The sequence below is a fragment of the Triticum urartu genome, chromosome 6A (assembly GCF_056163025.1).
Source record: "Triticum urartu cultivar PI428250 chromosome 6A, HENAU_Tu73, whole genome shotgun sequence".
NCBI lineage: Eukaryota > Viridiplantae > Streptophyta > Magnoliopsida > Poales > Poaceae > Triticum > Triticum urartu.
In genome coordinates, this window is record NC_141878.1 from 22,126,181 (window position 1) to 22,148,854 (window position 22,674).

A 22,674-nucleotide genomic window follows, 5' to 3' on the forward strand; every position below is an offset into this window, starting at 1 on the left:
AGGTTCATATAAAAATATAATTATATACTTCTATTTTGATTGAATGAACATAAATTGAATGATTAAATTTAATTTAATTTATGTTTAATTTCTATTCCACATTTTTGTCTTAGGTTCATATATAAAAATTATGTACTTATATTTTGATTGAATGGAAATAAAATTGAATAAAAAAATATTATGTAATTTTTGATTAATTTCTGTTCCAAATTTCATTCTCGTGTTCATAAAAATAATATAATTATGTACTTCTATTTTCATTTTATTACGCAGTTTAGCTACTTATGGATTTCATGTTAGGAATACCAAAATCCAATCATGTTTGACCTTCAATTGGAAATTTATAGATGGTTGTTGTATCTTATTGGTTTCAAAAAGTTTTTTTTGCGGAAGGTTTCAAAAATAGATTTAGATCTCTATAAAACTAATAAAGATGTATCGGTCGTAGATTTGTATGCAGAGCTGGATTTTTTTACATAGTACAAACACAAACACATCATTTTGAAATTGACGAGTTACAAGAGGCGCCTCCATAGTCGACGGGACGTTTCCTCTCACTGAATGAATATTATAGGATACCCGAAATAAATCCAGGAAAATGCGAGCACCAATGTCAAGTCTAGGACTTGAACCATGGTGGGCTTGTTCCACCACCAAAAAGCAAACCATCTAAGCAAGGCTAAGTTTGCAAGCTAGATTGTTGTATACCGTTAACAGTTGGATTCACCATAAACGACATTGAGGTGAACGTCTTTCCGGTGTCTTTCATGTTATTCTGCTACTCCTCTTGTGCTTGAAAAGAAAGCGTAAAAGTTTTGTTTGAAGTCAAATGATGCAAAGCTTGACCAGGTTTGTAGGAAAAAAATGAAGAACCACAAATATCAAATTAGGATCATTATATCAGGAATAAATATATTTCCATATTATATTTACTTAGTCTTGTAGTTGTTGATAGTTTTCTTGACAAACTTGGTCAAACTATGCACTTTTTTTAGGGAGCAAACTATGCACTGTTTGACTTGGACAAAATTTATAGGCCTTGTTTACTGAAAAAGGCTTCCGTCCCGCTTTACAAAGAAAGCAATCCACCAAAGTACAATGTCCAACATCAGTGAAAATACAAACGCACCCACACATGCCGCAAGCAAAGTAGCACGCCGCACGCACGCAAAGTAGCACAACACATGGTTCAGTCGAAACCTGGGCGTGGCGGAGTTTAGCAGGCCCAAGAATATCATAATTCGGCAAATGGATGAGAAGAAGGAGGAGGAGGAGAAGAAGAAGCCGACATTTCTCGTTGCCCACGACAGTGATGACGCGGTGATGGCGAGGTTTGTGCCGGAGCATCCGGAGTATGTCTAGACTGAGTGCTAGTTCTTTTGGAAGTGTGGGGCCCAGCGAAAGAAGAAGGCAGTGAAGGAGGACGAGGCCGGCCCCTCGTCGGTGATCCCCATCAAGTCTGACTCCTCGGGCTGGGATGACTCGGAGGATGACCACGAGTGTGAAGACCCAACCAAAGGACGAGTATTGGGAGCAGTTGAACAACGACGATCAGTTGTTTTATGTTTGATGTAGTTCAAGTGGACTTGGAGTATGGGTAGCCTAGTGGACTGAGACTGGAACCACTTAGTAGTAGCACTGGGTGGACGGCCAGCGCTACTGCTACGGAGATACCAGTAGCGCGGGTTCGTGACAAGCACTGCTGCTATATAGTAGGAGCGCTGCCTCTCCACCCCACGCTACTGCTAAGGTTCTACCTATAAGCTTTCTCCTAGTAGTGCAGTGACATCCCGCACTAGCTCTGCACGCTCCTTCACGTCAGCATACTCGACCTGTCAAACAACCGGCTTACCAGGAACCTAAAGCCAGGCAAGCGCATCTTATCTAAAAAAAGAAGGTTAAGCTTTGACTAGGAAACAAAAATGAGACAATGAAAGAATTTATTTGTACATGGAGAGAAAATAAGAGAATGTACAATGGGACCAGGAGGTGCACTTTCTCTTCAGAAGCTGCTTGCCTACGTCCACTTAGCCAAAGGATCCTCCTAACTAGCGAACGATTCTTCAGGATAGGTGACACATGCAAACAATTTGATTGCATTTTTAGTTCTGATGAAGTGGGGAGAGATGATATTTTCTTCAGAAGGCATGCCAGTTCTTCCTGAGAAGGCAATTTTCATTCGAACACTATCATTGTTTGATCCCGTTTTACAACTAAAGCTGCCAGCAAAGATGGTTCGTTTGTCACCCCCTCTCAGGAAACGTTCGTCGGGTACAATTAACAATTACCATAGCCAAATGCATTCATGCACGACGCATGTGAAGCTGGCGCGAGCAAATTAAGCACGGAGGTACCCAAATGCATTCATGCGCGACGGCCCCAATAAAAAGCCGTCGGCATATTAGGTAATTTATGTAGTGGATGTTAGAGATGTATTTGGTAGTTATAGATAGATTAGAAAATAATTCTTCTCATCTTATCTCTAGGAGCCTTTTTGCCCTCCAAGTCTTGTGCCTCTATATATACTCGCATTATGTCAATTATCTCCTCTCTAATCCTCTTACAGTCTTGTGTTAACTTCCTTGTGGAAGCGCATGCACCATGGTCTGACCTCGCTCGGAGAAAGAAAATTCGATTCTCGCGATGCACGACTCGATCAGGAGAGGATGTTCGGAATATTCCCTAAAACCATTACAGTCAACTATACATGGCTTTATTCTTCTGCACCGTTAACACTTGGATTCACCATAAGACGGCAAGCAATTTCAAATTGGTTTATCAACTATACAGAATTGTGTTGTCACTGAAAAAAAAACTTGTATTCAGCATGAACGGGCCGGCCGGATCAGAGCCGAGCATCTTGCCGTGTGTCTTCGACGTAATCTCATACCTACCTCGTAAGGTGATATACACAACTACCTCCGTCTCGGTGAATAAGTCATTCGCATAGTTCTAGGTCGACGATTTAACTATCTAAATATATATTATATGTGACAAAAATATATGTTTAGAAACTACATCCATGTAGAAATCTAGTGATATATTTTTTATGACATATAACACATATTTAATTGCTCAAATCGATGACCTAGAACTACGTGATTGACTAATTCACCTAGACGGACGTAGTACTTCGAACAACCGTTAGGTTATGTTCAGTTAACGGTCCATATCAGTTTAGGTGCACCTTGAAATTATCAGCTGGATACTGTTCGAGTAGATATGGGCAACATCGACATGTGGTTAAATAGTTCTGTAACCATATTTTATATTTTCTTTCGTATCAAACTACCCTTTAAGTTTGTTTGAGACTAGGTTGTTAAAGAAGTTGAGCACAACGTACTTAGTCTAAGACTAGGCTTTCTAAACATTCATTTGATTGGACATTATTGGACCCGGTGTATGTGTGTGCGTTGCTTGATTGGTGCTCTTCGCCGGCGCTATTCGTCACGGTGTGTGCCGGCCGGCGGTATGCACACAGATGACGAGGGCCAGCCGGCCAGGACACTCGGACACTGCTCTAAATAACTCGGGTACGGTGCAGACCATAGGGCGTATGATTTTCTGCCGCACGAAACGGAGCGCCAGCCGATCCATCCATATATATGTGTGTGCGTGTGATCTTCTGTGGATTGGATTTTCCCTACTCAACCATCGCGCTCAGGGTTGGGGCCATGAGGGGACCAACCCAAGCGCATCTCGCCGGCACTGTCGCGCTCTTCCTGCTACTGGCGGCCGCCATGCCCGCGACGACGGTTGCCGTGGTGACCTCGGAGGCCGATGCCCTTCTAGCATGGAAGGCCAGCCTCGTCGACGCGACCGCGCTATCTAACTGGACCCGGGCCACGCCGGTCTGTGGTTGGGTAGGCGTGTTCTGCAACACCAACGGCGGGATCAGGGGGCTAAACCTCCCGGGATTCGGTCTCTCGGGCGAGCTCGACATGCTCGACACCGCAGCGCTTCCGGAGCTTGCCTCTCTTAACCTTTGGAGGAACAACCTTGGAGGCCCAATCCCGGCCAGCATATCGTGGCTGCGCTCCCTCCAAGTACTCGACCTCAGCGGCAACAGGTTCAACGGTTCCATCCCGCCGCAGGTTGGTGACATGCCCAGCCTCGCCGCCCTCTCTCTCTATGAGAACAATCTCATTGGTGAGATCCCGCGCCAGCTCTGCAACCTTCTCTCCATCGGATCGCTGGACATGTCCAACAACCGTCTCACCGGGGAGCTCCCGAACTGCTGGTGCAACCTCCAGTCTCTGTATTACCTGCGCCTGTCGCACAATCGGCTCACCGGGAAGCTCTCGGACTGCTGGTGGAACCTGCAGGCTCTGGTGTTCATGGCCCTGTCCAACAACTACTTCTCAGGTGAAATCCCGACCCCTAAGGCAACCCACAACTGCTCTCTCACGACACTATATCTTGCCAAAAATGCCTTTGCTGGAGCCCTCCCACTCCTAGAGGGTTGCGACAAGCTCGTTATCCTCGACCTCAGCAGCAATATGTTTAACAACACCATTCCGCCGCAGCTTAGTGGCATGCGCAGCCTCACCGACCTCCGGCTCTACAATAACAACCTCGTCGGCAACATCCCGCACCAGCTCTGCAGGCACCTCTCCATCCAGACACTAGACCTGTCAAATAACCAGCTCACCGGGGATCTCCCGGACTGCTGGTGCAACTTCAAGGCTCTGATGTTCATGGACCTATCGAACAACCGTCTCACCGGGAAGCTCCCGGACTGCTGGTGGAACCTGGAGGCTCTGATTTTCATGGATCTATCCAACAACTCCTTCTCAAGTAAAATCCCCGCAGCTGTGGCAAGCCACAACTGCTATCTTAGGTCTCTTTACCTTGCCGGAAATGGCTTCATTGGTGCCTTCCCGCCTGTTCTAGAGGGCTGCAACTCGCTAGACACCTTGGACATGGGGAATAACAAGTTCTTTGGTGTTGTCCCTCCATGGATCGGGACTCACATCCCATTGTTGAGAATCCTTAGCCTCAAATCAAACAATTTCACTGGAGAAATTCCTCTGGAGTTATCACGCCTTTCAGAACTTCAGCTGCTGGACATTTCAAACAATAGCTTGACCGGCTCGATTCCGCTAGCCTTCGGCAGCTTGACCTCCATGAAGCATCCACAAAATCTATCGACTACGGAACTGTCCAACGAGTGGAAATACTATGATAGAATCGACATAATCTGGAAGGGCCATGAGCAGAAATTTGGAAAAGCGATCCAGTTATTAACCGGTATTGATTTGTCGGGCAATTTGTTGTCTCGGTGCATTCCTGAAGAGCTAGCCAACCTTCAGGGCATCCAATTTCTAAATCTGTCGAGAAACCATCTATCATGTAGCATTCCTGAAAACATTGGTAGTTTGACTTTTCTCGAGTCCCTTGATCTATCATCTAATGGACTTACAGGAGCCATTCCGTCGAGCATCTCGAGCATACCGTGGCTCACCACGTTGAATGTCTCGAACAATCTTTTATCGGGCAAGATACCCACCGGGAATCAGCTTCGGACCCTGACTGACCCATCAATTTACTCCAACAATTCTGGGCTCTGTGGATTTCCTCTAAATATTTCATGTACGAATACTTCGCTTGCACCGGATGAGAGAAATGGTGAAGAGGAGGACCACTGGATGTACTATTGTGTGATTGCTGGGATTGTGTCTGGTCTCTGGTTGTGGTTTGGGATGCTCTTTACAGTTAAGTCCTGGAGATGTGGTTTTCTTTCCTTTGTTGATGGCATGCAATGTAAAATTATGAAAAAGCTGTGACATTAGCTGTGTTATCTGCAATGCTGTACCTCTTTCATTTTTGTTGGCGAATGTACAATGTTATACCAATGTAATAGCATCGAATCGTTTGGTAAATTTGGTCGCAATGCATCTCACTCACATTTTTCTTCTCAAATTGATTTGCAATGCATCTCACTCACATTTTTCTTCTCTGGCTCTACTTGACTATTCTATCAATCTCTTCTACGACGTATTCGATTCATCTCACGTTCACCTGAAGGGCTGGCTGTCATCGTCGGCTCCGTGAACGTCTCCAGCCGCGGCTCCGTCAGGTCCACCTCCTCCTGCTCCGCCGACCGCCAGCTCCGCCCCATCGTCGTCATCATCGTCACTGGCATCCCGACGTTAACCGTGACCTCTCCGGACAAGACGGCGCCCTTGGCGTTGCTGTCGTTCCTTCCGTGCAGGTGATCGCGGCGACGGCCGTCGTCGTCACCGTCCTGCCACACCGAGCATTCCCGCGGCCTCTCGGTTTGGAAGCCCGGGGCGAAGGCAACGGCGGCGGCGGGCAGGTGGTGCCGGCGGCGCTTGTCAGCGAGGGGCGCGATGGTGGAGAGGATCTGGACGACCTCAGTCATGGTGAGCCTGGCCTCGGGGTCCCACTGCAGGCACTCCCTGGCCAGGTGGGCCATGATCTGCATCTCCTCGGGCGGGAACGCGCCCTTCAGCGCCGGGTCTGGACCTCAGCGGCAACAGGTTCAACGGCTCCATCCCGCCACAGCTTGGTGACATGCCCAGCCTCGCCGCCCTATCTCTCTACGAGAACAACCTCATTGGTAAGATCCCGCGCCAGCTATGCAACCTTCTCTCCATCCAGTCACTGGACATGTCCAACAACCGACTCATCGGGGAGCTTTCGAACTGTTGGTGCAACCTCCAGTATTTGCGGTACATGAGCCTGTCGGACAATTGGCTCACCGGGCAGCTCCCGGACTGCTGGTGGAACCTCCAGGCTCTGGAGTCTGTGTTACTGTCCAACAACTTCTTCTCAGGTGAAATCCCGGCGGCTAAGGCAAGCCACAACTGCTCTCTCATATCACTATATCTTGCCGAAAATGCCTTTTTCGGAGCCCTCCCACTCCTAGAGCGCTGCGACTCGCTCGCTATCCTCGACCTCAGCAGCAATATGTTTAACAACACCATTCCGCCGCAGCTCAGTGGCATGGGCAGCCTCACCGACCTCCGGCTCTACAATAACAACCTCGTAGGCAACATCCCGCACCAGCTCTGCAGGCACCTCTCCATCCAGATACTGGACCTGTCAAATAACCGGCTCACCGGGGATCTCCCGGACTGCTGGTGCAACTTCCAGGCTATGATGTTCATGGACCTATCAGACAACCGTCTCACCGGCAAGCTCCCGGACTGCTGGTGGAACCTGGAGGCTCTGTTTTTCATGGATCTATCCAACAACTCCTTCTCAAGTAAAATCCCCGCAGTTGTGGCAAGCCACAACTGCTCTCTTAGGTCTCTTTACCTTGCCGGAAATGGCTTCATTGGTGCCTTCCCACCGGTCCTGGAGGGCTGCAACTCGTTGTCCACCCTAGACATGGGGAATAACTAGTTCTTTGGTGTTATCCCTCCATGGATCGGGAGTCACATCCCATTGTTGAGAATCCTTAGCCTGAAATCAAACAATTTCACTGGAGAAATTCCTCTAGAGTTATCACGCCTTTCGCAACTTCAGCTGCTCGACATGGCAAACAATAGCTTGACCGGCTCGATTCCGGTAGCCTTCGGCAGCTTGACCTCCATGATGCATCCACAAAATCTATCGACTAAGAAACCGTCTAACAAGTGGTATTACTATGATAGAATCGACATAATTTGGAAGGGCCAGTACAAGATATTTAGAAAAGATATCCAATTATTAGCCGGTATCGATTTGTCGGGCAATTTGTTGTCTCGGTGCATTCCTGAAGAGCTAACCAACCTTCAGGGCCTCCTATTTCTAAACCTATCAAGAAACCATCTGTCATGTAGCATTCCTAAAAACATTGGTAGTTTGACTTTTCTCGAATCCCTCGATCTATCATCTAATGAACTTACATGAGACATTCCGCCAAGCATCTCGAGCTTGTCGTGGCTCGCCGCGTTGAATGTCTCGAACAATCTTTTGTCGGGCAAGATACCCACCGGGAATCAGCTTCAGACGCTGACTGACCCATCAATTTACTCCAACAATTCTGGGCTCTGTGGATTTCCTCTAAACATTTCGTGTGCCAATACTTCGCTTGCACCGGATCAGAGAAATGGTGAAGAGGAGGACCACTGGATGTACTACTGTGTGATTGCTGGGATTGTGTCTGGTCTTTGGTTGTGGTTTGGGATGCTCTTTACAGTTAAGTCTTGGAGATGTTTTTTTCTTTCCTTTGTTGATGGCATGCAATGTAAAATTAGGAAAAGTTGAGGCATTAGATGTGTTATCTGCAATGTTGTACGTACCTCTTTCTTTCTTTCTTTCTGGCAAATGTTATACCAGTTAATACCATCGAATCCCTTGGTAAATTTGGTCGCAATGCGTCTCACTCCCATTTTTCTTCTCAAATTGAGTTGATTACATTTTTGCCTGTACAAAGATAGATCGATCCCACCATGGCGCTATGCCATGCATGCACGTGGAGGATCGCACGTACAGGCTGACTACTACCACCGTGAGAACTCGGTGACATCTATCATCGGCAGATGGCGTAACGCAATCCTGACTTGGAATCCATTATCAGTCTTAATTCAGCTCCGTTTGTCATTACCTATGTACTTCAAGTGCTGGTAGTGCAGAATGTGTAAGCTGTCAAGTGTAATATTTGTGCTTCAGAATCTGTGTTTTGTACATGTTATGAAAATGTCAAGTGTTCATGTTATGAAACTGTCAAGTGTTCAGCAAATTAAGTATTGGTAGTGCAGAATATGTAAGCTGTCAAGTGCAATGTCTGTACATGTTATTAAATTGACTTCTATGTTTTAGCAGTCAAGTGCAAGATCGTACATATATTGAGCTGTACATGTATGGGTGGGGAACTGATATAGAACCATAGGCTAAAACCATAGTTCCTAGAATGGGTTAGTTTGGTTTTGGGGGATTTGTCATGTGGTTTAGTTTGGGCTGGGTGCCAATGCCAATTACGGGGGGTTAGTTTGGTTCAGTTTCCAAAACGTCATCACGTGAGTTCAGTTCAGGTTTGGTTTGGTTACCCACCCATTCTCAGATTTAACTGGTCTAAAAAACCAATGTTATATATTTAAGAATATTGTTGGATGTTTCTTGGTGGAAAGATTAATGTGGAGTCTATTTTTCAACATAATATTGTGTAGTGTCATTGAATTATATCAAACATATACAGTATATTACTATATTTGACAGCTTTTGTGAGTAAGTTTACTTGATTTGAACCATCTCAAACCACAAGCTAGACATATGAGTCCGAAATTATAAATGTTTATTAATAAAGATAAATCAAAACAAAAAAATTGTAAACAAAAACCCTACCTTGATTATTATAAGAGTTTATAGACAAGAGAACTTACAATGACACATGACGGCAAGCTCTAAAATAATAGCTTTCACAATTCTAAAACTATAGAAAATACAAAATGTGAACTTAATTAATTTCTGTATTTTAAAATATAACTAAAATACGGATGTAGACAGTTTAAAACAAATATGGAAAAAAATATGTCTCCCATGTGAATAGAAATTTGTGTTGAGACAATTACATTACAAACTCGACCAAAAATAGCATGAAATATATCTATAAATGAAATTTAAATACATAGTGAAATTGCATTTTCATGTTTACATTTTGGAAATTAACCAAGCAAAAACAAATTGTATAGAGCCAATATTGCATTAATAATAATTATTTCAAAAGATATGTGATGATTATACTTCTAATGCATGTGACCTTTTTATATTGTTAATGTTTATAATTATTAAATACCGTATAAAGTTGTATTGCATGCTATCCCATGCGATTCGCATGGGTTGACGACTAGTATTAAGCAATTTCTATAGTGGGTGTGAGAGATATATTTGGTAGTTATAAATTACACGGTATCTCTACTCCTAATGAACGAGTTGGTGAATAGTCTCTGCGGTTTATTTTCGCTGGGTTTTTTCGTCTCTCCTCCCACCACCCCCTCCCACACAGGTCCATCGGTTTATTTTTCTCTCCATTCTTTATTACAACCAGAACTTTCCAAACGTATAACAAATCACAGATCTAACTTCCTTAAATTATGCAAATCAATCGATTTCTTTTATTGGTTCAATTTGTCTTAGGAAACAAATAACAGATTTTTAGGAAACAAATAATACATTTTAATCTAACTTTCCTAACTTATTTAAATCAATCGATTTCTCTTATTAGTGAAATTTGTTTTAGTAAACAAATAACAGACACGTCACAACTTTCCTCCCAATAAATAGTTTCTTAACATTTGCAAACTTTCCTAATCAGACACGTCACAAACGGGCAGGTACTGATATCACGTTACCAAACAATAAAACCCATTTGCATAGAAATCAGTTCAAAAATCTTAACTTTCCTAAATTTTTACCTTTCCTTGATAACAACCAATATTTTCTATATTTTCCACCTATTGAAGGAAATCACCCCTCCATCGATATTAGCATTTTTTGGAATGAGATCTCCGGGTTGTGGTTTTTTTTTGCGATTCTTTCCAATTGTGACCTCCCCTTCCACTCCGGCTCCTTCTCGCATAAACACCTCCACCATAGCCAGGTGACACCACCCTAGACCTTCTGCCTCTCCACACCTTCTCCGCCACCTCCTTCTCGTACTCCATTAACAATCCCTCCGCCACATTTCTCCACGACGGTGTCTAGGGCATGGCGCAGCAGTGTACCAGCGGTAGAGCAGCGCATAGCAGCAGGAAGCAGCACGCAGCAGGTGAGGCAAGCGGCCGACGGTGGAGGGCAGAGATGCGGCCGGCGTGGCTAAGGGGGCGGCCGGTAGAAGATGGCCACGACTGGAGGCGGCGCGAGGCAGGGGCGCGACAGCGGGGCGAGCGAAGGGATAGACGGCAACAGATGGGGCGAGCGCAGCCAGCGAGAGTGTGGCACGCGGCCAGGGTGTGTGTCGCGCGGGGCACAGTGGTGCGGTGGCTGCGGCGAGCGCGACAACAGCGGCGGGCGCGACCGACGCGGTGTAGCACGGGCGTGGGCATGGAGAGGGAGTGGCCCCGCAGGCGCGGAAGAAGAGCGGCAGGCTCGGGCATGGGCGTGCATAGGAGCGGGCATGTGCCACGGGGTCAATCCGAGGAGCTCGGTGGCTACCCCTGCAATGGCCATGGCGGACGGCGGTTCTCGACCACGGCGAAATACCTAATGAGAGCAAACGAGAGGGGAAAGAGGGGAAAGGCAAAAGGAGATCATGGCGGTGTCAATGGCGCCCTAGGAGAAGACATGGGAGCTCGGGGCGGCGCGGATCGAACGACAATGTCGCTGTGGCCCAAGGTTGAGGAAGACGGCAGGGACGTCGATGCGGGGTGCTGGACTTGATCTAAATATATCGGCTAAATAGGCTATGCTGATTGGCACTAAAGTTGAGCTAGCACCGCTTGATTATGTTACATATAATCGCCAAGATCTTGTCAGCGGCGTCATCTCTTTTATGTGCTTTACTGCATCACATATGTGAGAATTTAATGGAAAAAAAGGTTGTCAACGTCACTTAATATGTATGAGAATATTAAATGTAATATTAACATAATTGATATTGAACACTTAAAATTAATGTGACCCCGTTGCAACGCACCGGCGTTCTTCTAGTTAGATAGGAATTCTTCTCATCTTATCTCTAGAAGCCTTCTTGCCCTCCAAGTCTTGTACCTCTATACCTCAAGGCTCAATAATATACGCACCGCATTACGTCAATTATCTCATTTCTAATCCTCTTACAGTCTTGTGTTAACTTCCATGTGGAAGCGCGCGCACCATGGTCTGACCTGGCTCGGAGAAAGAAAATTCGGTTCTCGCGATGCACGACTCGAACAGGAGGGGGTGTTCGGAATATTCCCTAAAACCATTACAGTCAACTATACAGGGCTTTATTCTTCTGTACTGTTAACACTTGGATTCACCATAAGACGGTAAGCAATTTCAAATTGGTTTATCAACTATACAGAATTGTGTTGTCACTAAAAAAAAACTTGGATTCAGCATGAACGGGCCGGCCGGATCGGAGCCGAGCATCTTGCAGGCTGTCTTTGACGTAATTTCATACCTACCTCGTAAGGTGATATACACTACTTCTAACAACCGTTATGTTATGTTCAATTAACAGTCCATATCAGTTTAGGTGCACCTTAAAATCATCAGTTGGATACTGTTTGAGTAGATATGGACAACATCGAAATGTGGTTAAATAGTTCTGTAACCATATTTTATATTTCCTTTCGTATCAAACTACCCTTTAAGTTTGTTTGAGACTAGGTTGTTAAAGAAGTTGAGCACAACGTACTTAGTCTAAGACTAGGCTTTCTAAACATTCATTTGATTGGACATTATTGGACCTGGTGTATGTGTGTGCGTTGCTTGATTGGTGCTCTTCGCCGGCGCTATTCGTCACGGTGTGTACCTGCCGGCGGTATGCACACAGATGACGAGGGCCAGGACACTGCTGTAAATAACTCGGGTACGGTGCACGCCACAGAGCGTATGATTTTCTGCCACACGAAACGGAGCGCCAGCCGATCCATCCATATATATGTGTGTGCGTGATTTTCTGCGGATTGGATTTTCCATACTGAACCATCACGCTTAGGGTCGGGGACATGAGGAGACCAACCCAAGCGCATCTCGCCGGCACTGCCGTGCTCTTCCTACTAGCGGCCGCCATCTCCGCGACAACTGTTGCCGTGGTGAACTCGGAGGCCGATGCCCTTCTAGCATGGAAGGCCAGCCTTGATAACGCAACCGCGCTATCTAACTGGACCCGGGCCACGCCGGTCTGTGATTGGGCAGGTGTGTTCTGCAACATCAATGGCGTGATCAAGGAGCTAAATCTCCCCGGACTCGGTCTATCGGGCGGGCTCGATATGCTCGACACCATGGCGTTCTTGGCGCTCGCCTCTATGGATCTCAGCGGCAACGACCTTGGCGGCGCCATACCGGCCAGCATCTCGCGTCTGCGCTCCCTCGAATCACTCGACCTCAGCAATAACGGCTTCAATGGCTCCATCCCGCCGCAATTTGGTGACATGCCAAGCCTCGGCGACCTCAATCTCAATAGAAACAAGCTCGTCGGCAACATCCCGCGCCAGCTCTGCAAGCTCATCTCCATACGGATACTGCGAATCTCTTACAACCAGCTCAGCGGAGAGCTTCCCAACTGCTGGTGCAACCTCCGGTCTCTGGAGGTCATGCACCTGTCAAGCAACAGGCTCATCGGGAAGCTTCCGCATTGCTGGTGGAACCTGGAGGCTCTGCAGCAAATCCACCTGGCCGATAACTCCTTCTCAGGTGAATTCCCGGCAGCTACCGTAAGCCACAACTGCTCTCTCATCACATTAGATCTCGCCGGAAATGCTTTTGTTGGAGCTTTCCCACTCTTGGATGGTTGCCACTCGCTGGTCACCCTCGACATCAGCAGCAATAGGTTCAGCGGCTCCATTCGTCCGCAGCTCGGTGACATGCTCGGTCTCTTCATCGTCCGGCTCTACAATAACAACCTCGTTGGTAACGTCCCACACCAGCTCTGCAGGCTCCTCCTCATTGGCAATCTAGATTTGTCCGACAATCTGCTTGCCGGGGAGCTCCCGGACTGCTGGTGCAACCTCAAATATCTGGCGTTCATGGATCTATCTAATAACCGGCTCACGGGGAAGCTCCCGAACTGCTGGTGCAACCTGAAGGCTCTGCGTTTCATGGATCTATCCAACAACTCCTTCTCAGGTAAAATTCCCACGGCTGTGGCAAGCTACAACTGCTCTCTTACGTCACTTTATCTCGCCGGAAATGGCTTTGTTGGTGCTTTCCCGCCGGTCCTAGAGGGTTGCAACTCCCTGACCACTCTGGATCTAGGGAATAACATGTTCTTTGGTGTTATCCCTCCATGGATTGGGAGTCAGGTTCCAATGCTTAGAATCCTTAGTCTCAGATCAAACAACTTCGCTGGAGAAATTCCTTCAGGTTTATCACAGCTTTCACAACTTCAGTTGCTCGACATGTCCAACAATAGCTTGACTGGCTCAATTCCTATAGGCTTCGGCAACTTGACCTCCATGAGGCACCCAAAAAATGTTTCAGCAATAGATAAATTGTTGTGGGGTAAATATAATGACAGACTTGGTATAATCTGGAAGGGTCGGGATCAGACTTTCAGAGGCACAATCCGATTATTAGCCGGTATTGATTTATCAGACAATTTTCTATCACAATGCATCCCCGAAGAGTTAACCAATCTTCAGGGCCTTCAGTTCCTAAACCTTTCAAGAAACCATATGTCGTGCCGCATTCCCCAGGACATTGGTAGCCTCTCTTTTCTTGAGATCCTTGATCTATCATCTAATCAACTTTTTGGAAACATTCCTCAAAGCATCACACAATTATCAGGGCTCAACACGTTAAATGTCTCGAACAATCTTTTGTCGGGCAAGATACCCACCGGGAATCAGATTCAGACGCTGACTGACCCATCAATTTACTCCAACAATTCTGGGCTTTGTGGATTTCCTCTAAACATTTCGTGTGCCACTACTTCGCTTGCACCGGATGAGAGAAATGGTGAAGAGGAGGACCACTGGATGTACTACTGTGTGATTGCTGGGATTGTGTCTGGTCTCTGGTTGTGGTTTGGGATACTCTTTACAATTAAGTCATGGAGATGTGGTTTTCTTTCCTTTGTTGATGGCATGCAATGTAAAATTATGAAAAAGTTGTGACATTAGCGGTGTTATCTGCAATGCTGTATCTCTTTCATTTTTGTTGGCGAATGTACAATGTTATACCAATGTAATAGCATCGAATCGTTTGGTAAATTTGGTCGCAATGCATGTCACTCACATTTTTCTTCTCAAATTGATTTGATTACGTTCTTGCCTGTACAATGCATCTCACTCACATTTTTCTTCTCTGGCTCTACTTAACTATTCTATCAATCTATTCTACGACGTATTCGATTCATCTCACGTTCACCTGAAGGGGCTGGCTGTCGTCGTCGGCTCCGTGAACGTCTCCAGCCGCGGCTCCGTCAGGTCCACCTCCTCCTGCTCCGCCGACCGCCAGCTCCGCCCCATCGTCGTCATCATCGTCACTGGCATCCCGACGTTAACCGTGACCTCTCCGGACAAGACGGCGCCCTTGGCATTGCTGCCGTTCCCTCCGTGCAGGTGATCGCGGCGATGGCCGTAGTCGTCGTCGTCCTGCCACACTGAGCATTCCCGCGGCCTCTCGGCGTGGAAGCCCGGGGCGAAGGCGCCGGCGGCGGCGGGCAGGTGGTGGCGACGGCGCTTGTCGGCGAGGGGCGCGATGGTGGAGAGGATCTGGACGTGGGCCTGGCCTCGGGGTCCCACTGCAGGCACTCCCTGGCCAGGTGGGCCATGATCTGCATCTCCTCGCGCGGGAACGCGCCCTTCAGCGCCGGGTCCGGCAGCTCCGCGACCACCAGCCTACTGTCCCGCAGCCGCGACGTCGCCCACATCACCAAGCTCTCGTCCGTGCCCGCGCCGCCGGCGCCGGCGCCGCCCCTCTTGTGCACCGGTTGCCGGCCCGTGGTGAGCTCCAGCACCACCACGCCGAAGCTGAACACGTCCGACTTGAGCGACGCCTTGCCGACGATGGCGTACTCGGGGGCGAAGTACCCGAAGGTGCCCAGCATGCGCGCCGGCGAGCTGGAGCAGCTCGCCACGCCGTCGTTCATCAGGCACTTGGCCATGCCCAGGTCCGTGATCCTGGCCCTGAACCGGTCGTCGAGCAGGATGTTGGTGGACTTGATGTCCCGGTGGAGGATGCGCGGCGCCGCCGCCTCGTGGAGGTACTCGAGGCCCCTCGCCGCGCCCAGCGCCACGCCGACGCGCGTCGCCCAGTCCATGGGCTTCCTGTTGAGGTCGTCCAGGCACTCCCGCAGGTTGCCGTTGGTCATGCACTCGAACACCAGCAGCCGCTCCAGCTGCCGCCCCTGCCGCTCCGAGCAGTGCCCCAGCAATGGCGCCACGTGGCAGTGGTTCAGCCTCGACAGCAGCTCGATCTGTTCGTTCATGGAGGTAGAAGATGCAGATGCCAATCAATGGTGATGGATCATGGATGTTCTCTTTTTCAGACTTCAGACTTTTTTGAAAAAAGTTCATAGTTCAGACTTATTAACAGAGAAGCAATTCAGAGAAATGATAAAAGATGTTCTCCTTGCCTTTGATGACACTGAGCCCTGGTTTGTGTTTCAGTTGGGCCAGAGGAGAAGATCGGTGGCTAACGAGGTTTGACCTGCTGCTCCAGCTCACGTACTTGTCGAAAGAGTGCATCCGGGAACGCGGAGAGAGCGCGCCCTTGCGGCGAAAGTAGCACGCCATGGTGCACTCTTTGGCTCTCGCATGTATATAGTCCTATATGGGGATTTTGTTTAAAATAATTAAGCAAAAAGTCAAAATAGTTTAAAAATATTTTTAGATTAAACTTGACTTACTTGCGCACTAGTATATAAATTTTCACAAAAAAGAAACCAACGTTGACTTCACAGCGAAAAAGACAAAATTTATTTGCTATTATAAGTCACTATTCATGCTATTTTGACCGAAAATTTGTCTTTTCTAAAAGAAGTCAAAAAGGAATTTTTTTTGAAACTTTTCTCAGTAGTACAATGGAAGGTCAAGTTTATTTTAAAAATATTTTCAAAAAATTTTGACCTTTTTTTGAATTGCTAATTTCTTTTTCTATATAAGGTACATATGTTCCCGGGAACCAAACGTTCCCCTCCCATTGCAATGGCTGTCTTGCTAGAGAAATGCTTCCTCCCTTGTTCAGAGTTTCCTGCAGTGTTAACATTTAGTATCTGAAGCATATATGAAGGATATATCTGAATCAGTAGAGAAGAATGGCATATACCGGATGTGCAGTTATGAAGTGAAGCAACTCCCGCTGTGCACCACAGCATGTTCTTCTTTCTGGAGGGCCTTGTCGCGAGTAAATAATACTATAAAACCACTATTTTACAGGATAGGGCTGCAAAAATCTACCGATTTTTATTTTTTCTCAAAAAACTACCAAACATGCGGTTGGCTGTTTCAAAAACCCTCAAATGAATGTCGTTTAAAAATTAAACCTGTTTATGATAGGTCGGGCCCGCATGTAAACAATCTGTCTATTTGACCGTTAACTAACATATGAGGCCCGCCTGGCAGTGTCTCTCCCCATTTTCTTCTCCTCTCTCTCCCTACGCCAAAGCACACCAGAGACCATGGTCGCCGGCCACATGCCGGCCCACGCCACCGAGCGAAGCCATGTTCGTCGCCTCCTTTCGCACTGAGGCCGGCCATGCCGCCACCACCACCAAGCAGAGCCGCTAGAACGAGAACATCGACCCTGCCTCCGCGTCGAGGCCGGCCACGCCGCCACCACCTTCAGCTGGTTCCATTGGACGGAGCTGGTCGAGCTGCTCCACCCACCTTGAGCCAGTGCGAGGAAGAGGGAAGGGAGAGAGGCCGCGTGACGGGGAGCTCACGGCGGTTGCCGGCGCGGCTCGCCGGCTAGAGGAGGCGGTGGCCGGCAAGGAGCTCCGCCTGGACCCTCGCCCGCCTAGAGAAGCCCGGCCTACGCGCCCTTCCCCCTGGCCTGTGACCTGGCCTGCGACCTCGCTGAGCCGTTCCTTCCTTGACCCACGAACTGTCCGCCGGCAAGAGCTCCACACGACAGCTGATTGCCGGCGAGCATGGCTGCGGGCGCCCGCTCCTCTCGATCTGGAGCACAGCCACGGGAAGGATCCGATTGCCTTTTTAATTTGTTTGCAGGGACCTGATTGATTTTCTAAAATATTTACAGGGGCTGATTACTTTTTTAAAATTATTAGATTATGATGAAGAAACACAGACATGTGGTACCCACGTGTCAGTTAACGATCAAACAAACGGTCAAACAAACAGTTGGTTTAGGTGTGGGCCCGACCTGTCATAAATATGTTTGATTTTTAAACAACGGTCATTTGGGGTTTTTTGCAACAGCCTACCGCCTGTTAGGTAGTTTTTTGAGAAAAATTAAAAACCAATAGTTTTTTGAAAGCCTAGTCTATAAAGTAGTAGTTTTATGCTATTTACTTTCTTGTTGGAGCAGCACGAGCAGTTCCATGACCCTGCAGGGCCACTGTTTTCCTCTACCACGACCCATAAGAATAAGTATTGAATTTCTCGTACCTTTAGGCAGTGGCATGAGGAAGAGCAACTGGATGACAGGTTGCTATTGGAGTTAGCTTCCCCAAATCGATGACAGCGCATACGTTGTTAGAATAAAACGCTATTGTAAGATCATAGATGACACATCAAGGTACTATATTTGTTGACGAGGTTCATCAATATGGCTACATCCCTGAGGCAATGACTATGGGCGCTCCTCCCCAAGATACCGTAACATCGGCCGCCCGGGCGCCAGCACAATTCGCCGGCTCCCCTGCATACCTAGTGCTATCAAGTTGTCATGGGTTATAACGTGCGGTTTGTGCTGCCCCTCGATATATAAGAAATCTAGGATATAACGTGTCCGACTCCTACACGATTCGTACTTATTCACATCAATTACAACTCTAAGTCCACGTAACTCCTTGCGTACATAATATTCGACACAAAGACAACATATGCACGTCCAGCTTGTCGGTCCATTCCCCCCTCCGGTAGTTGTTGGGGAACATACCATGCAATTTCAAAAAAAATCGTACGCTCAAGCAATATCTATCTAGGAGATGCATAGCAACGAGAGGGGGAGAGTGTGTCCACGTACCCTCGTAGACCGAAAGCGGAAGCATTTGAGAACACAGTTGATGTAGTCGAACTTCCTCTCGTTCCGACCAATCAAGCTCGGCACCTCTGAGTTCTGCACACGTTCAGCTCAATTACGTCCCTCGAACTCTTGATCCACCAAAGTGTCGAGGGAGTAGATGAGTTCCGTTAGCACGACGGTGTGATGACGGTGATGGTGAAGTGATCCACGCAGGGCTTCGCCTAAGCACTACGACAATATGACCGGAGGCGTAAACCGTGAAGGGGGCACCACACACGACTAACAATTGTTGGTGTGTGTTCTAGCGGTGCCCCCCTTCATATACAGAGGTTGGAGAGGAGGAGGAGAGGCAGCCAAGGGGGCGCCCTCCCAATTCGGCCTCCCCCCTTTCCTATTCCTATTCGGAGTAGGAAGGGAAGAGGGGGAAGGGGGAATCCTATTCCTTTTTCCTTTCCTCCTTCCCCTTTTCTTCTCCAATTTGGCCAGCCCATATAGCGGGGGGGGCACCAGCCCCTTTGTGGCTGGTGTGTTTCCCCTCTTGGCCCATAAGGCCCATATCTTTTGCCGGGGCTGACCGGAACCCCTTACTTGGCACTTTATTGAAACAAAACCTATAAAACATGATTACTACAGTAGCTTAATCATGTAAACACACAAAAACAGTAAGGGTAAATATTGGGTTGTCTCCCAACAAGCGATTTTCTTTAATGCCTTTTAGCTAGGCATGATGATTTCAATGATGCTCACATAAAAGATAAGAATTGAAACATAAAGAGAGCATCATGAAGAATATGACTAGCACATCTAAATCTAACCCACTTCCCATGCCTAGGGATTTTTTGAGCACATAATTTATAGGAACAAGAATCAACTAGCATAGGAAAGCAAAACAAGTATAACTTCAAAAATTTAAGCACATAGGGAGGAAACTTGATATTATTGCAACTTCTACAAGCATATATTCCTCCCTCATAATAATTTTCAGCAGAATCATGAATGAATTCAACAATATAACCATCACATAAAGCATTCTTTTCATGATCTACAAGCATAGAGATTTTTCTACTCTCTACATAAGCAAAATTCTTCTCATTCGGAATAGCGGGATCACTAGTTCCTAAAGTTGACACTCTTCCAAACCTGCTTTAGATGATAGTATTATTTATACTCTAAAAGATATAGGTGAAGTTCATGGAGCATTCTATAATTAATATAAAATAACCGATATCCAAGCTCAAAATATATAAGTGAAGCACATGAAGCATTCTATAAAACCATACTCAAAATATTTAAGTGAAGCGCAAAGAGCATTCTATAAGGTCATACTCAAAAGATATAAGTGAAGCACATGGATCATTCTATAAATCGATGAAGATATATCTCATACTAGCATGGTTCTTAAAGAGAAAGAAAAACACAAAGGACACAAATCATGTGAACAAAACAAAAAAACGAGGTATACCGATATTTGTTGAAGAAGAAAGATGGGATGCCAACCGGGGCATCCCCAAGCTTAGATGCTTGATTATCCTTTGAAATATTTACTTGGGGTGCCTTGGGCATCCCCAAGCTTCAACTCTTGCCCCTCTTTATTCTTCTCACATCGGTAACTCCTCGTTCTTCGAACACTTCATCCACAAAAACTTAACAAAAAGTTTGTGAGATCCGTTAGTGTAATAAAGCAAACTACCACTTTAAGGTACTGTAATGAAATCATTCTTTATTTATTTTGGTGTTAAACCTACTGTATTCCAACTTCTCTATGGTTCATACCCCCCGATGCTAGCCATAGATTCATCAAAATAAGCAAACAACACGCGAAAAGCAGAATCTGTCAAAAACAGGACAGTCTGTAGTAATCTGGAAGTTTACTAAACTTCTGTAACTCCAAAAATTATGAAATACATTTGAAAATTTGCACAATTTGTACAGAAGTAGTGTGCAAATATATATATATATATATATATATATAGAGAGAGAGAGAGAGAGAGAGAGAGACATATATTTGATGTTGTAAATATTAGTACATTTATATATATATTTGGTCAAACTTGATTTTTTCTAACTTAACTAGGAAAAAGTTAGAACCTCAAGTATTTTTAGAATGAAGGTAGTATGTATATTAAATAAACACATGATACTGTTTTGCTGGAAATCTTACCATCAAATGTACATTATGTTTCTTTGTATTCTCTTTCTTTTACCACCTTGGCTCTATTAAATTACGTTACATGTTCATGGAACACTGATGGAATATTCATCTTCGTAATAGCTTGTTCTTTTTTACCGGATGAGACAGATGGTGAAGGGGAGGACCAGTGGATGTGCTATTTTGTGATTTCTGGGATTGTGTTTGGTTCCTGGATATGGTTTTGGATGCTCTTTACAATTGAGACCTGGAGATGTGCTTTTCTCTTATTTGTCGATGGCATGCAATGTAAGATGATGAAGAAGTTGTGACATTGGTTGTGTTCTCTACTTTGTAATACCAATAGAAAAATGCATGTAGGAAAATTCGTTTACTTTGTTATGCAACAGACAAAAAAACTCCAAAAGACCATACATTCTATCTTAAAAAATCTTAAATAGTCATTAAGATTGTACAATATCTTCTATACAATCCTTTTGAACATAAGCTTGAACCCGTGCTTCACTTCTCACTATGATTGTGTAGTTTTCTGGAAAAAAGATGCATCAGTGCACCGTGCACCCAGGCAAACTGCCAAGTTTCAGAAAGTTTCAAACATTGTGGCTTGAGAATAGCCTAGCTAGCTAAGTGGTTCACACATTTGTGAGACTAGATTTTCTATTGATTGATATATCATTGAATGTATGGAAAACATTGTACGCCCTCCGTTCCAACTTACTTGAAGTTATGGCCAATTTTAACACGGTCCCTCTTATCTCCTCTTTTCACATGAGAGGTAAGAAGGTAAGAGTTACATGAATCAAACTTCATTAAGTTTGACTGAGTGTACAGAAACATATATTAACATCTACAACACCAAATTAGTTTCATTACATTCCACGCAATATATGTATTTGATATTGTAATATTAGTATATCTTTATATATATTTGGTCAAACCTTGAGGAAGTTAAACTTAATTAGGACAAAATTAGAACTTTAGGTATTTTCAGAATGAAGGTAGTATGTCTTGAATAAACACATGATACAATTTTGTTGGAAATTTTACCATCAAATGTGCATTATATTTCTTTGTATTCTCTTTCTTTTACCACCTTAGCTCTATTAAATTACGTTACATGTTCATGGCACATGGATGGAATATTCATCCTGGTCATAGCTTGTTCTTTTTACACCTTCATATTGGTTTGAATTGACCTATATTTTGATAGAATGGAAATAAAATTGAATAAATGAATTTATTTAATTTTAATTAATTTATGTTTCACATTTACATCTTAGGTTCATATAAAATGTAATTATTTACTTCTATTTTAAATGAATGGAAATAAAATTGAATAAATAAATTTAATTTAATTTATGACTAATTTCTATTCCATATTTCAGACTTAGGTTCATATAGAAATATAATTATGTACTTCTATTTTGATTAGATGAAATTTAATTGAGTAAATAAGTTTTATTTAATTTAAGTTTAACTTCTATTCCCGATTTCAGTATTAGGTTCATATAAAAATATAATTATATACTTCTATTTTGATTGAATGAACATAAATTGAATGATTAAATTTAATTTAATTTATGTTTAATTTCTATTCCACATTTTTGTCTTAGGTTCATATATAAAAATTATGTACTTATATTTTGATTGAATGGAAATAAAATTGAATAAAAAAATATTATGTAATTTTTGATTAATTTCTGTTCCAAATTTCATTCTCGTGTTCATAAAAATAATATAATTATGTACTTCTATTTTCATTTTATTACGCAGTTTAG

The 22,674-nt window shown here is 45.1% G+C and overlaps 2 protein-coding genes and 2 pseudogenes across 2 annotated transcripts; 3 read left to right on the plus strand and 1 right to left on the minus strand.

Annotated features, from left to right (window-relative positions):
- Positions 1-3,674: 3,674 nt before the first annotated feature.
- Positions 3,675-5,786, plus strand: LOC147963398 (uncharacterized). Its single transcript, XM_087527304.1, has one exon. It carries the CDS (start codon positions 3,675-3,677, stop codon positions 5,784-5,786), a length of 2,112 nt encoding a protein of 703 aa, XP_087383430.1.
- A 194-nt stretch (positions 5,787-5,980) lies between these two features.
- On the minus strand, positions 5,981-16,042 carry LOC147963399 (receptor-like serine/threonine-protein kinase NCRK pseudogene; annotated as a pseudogene).
- LOC147963400 (uncharacterized) lies at positions 6,481-8,217 on the plus strand (annotated as a pseudogene).
- LOC147963401 (uncharacterized) lies at positions 12,603-14,711 on the plus strand. Its single transcript, XM_087527314.1, has one exon. The coding sequence runs from the start codon at positions 12,603-12,605 to the stop codon at positions 14,709-14,711; it is 2,109 nt and encodes a 702-aa protein (XP_087383440.1).
- Positions 16,043-22,674: the final 6,632 nt, after the last annotated feature.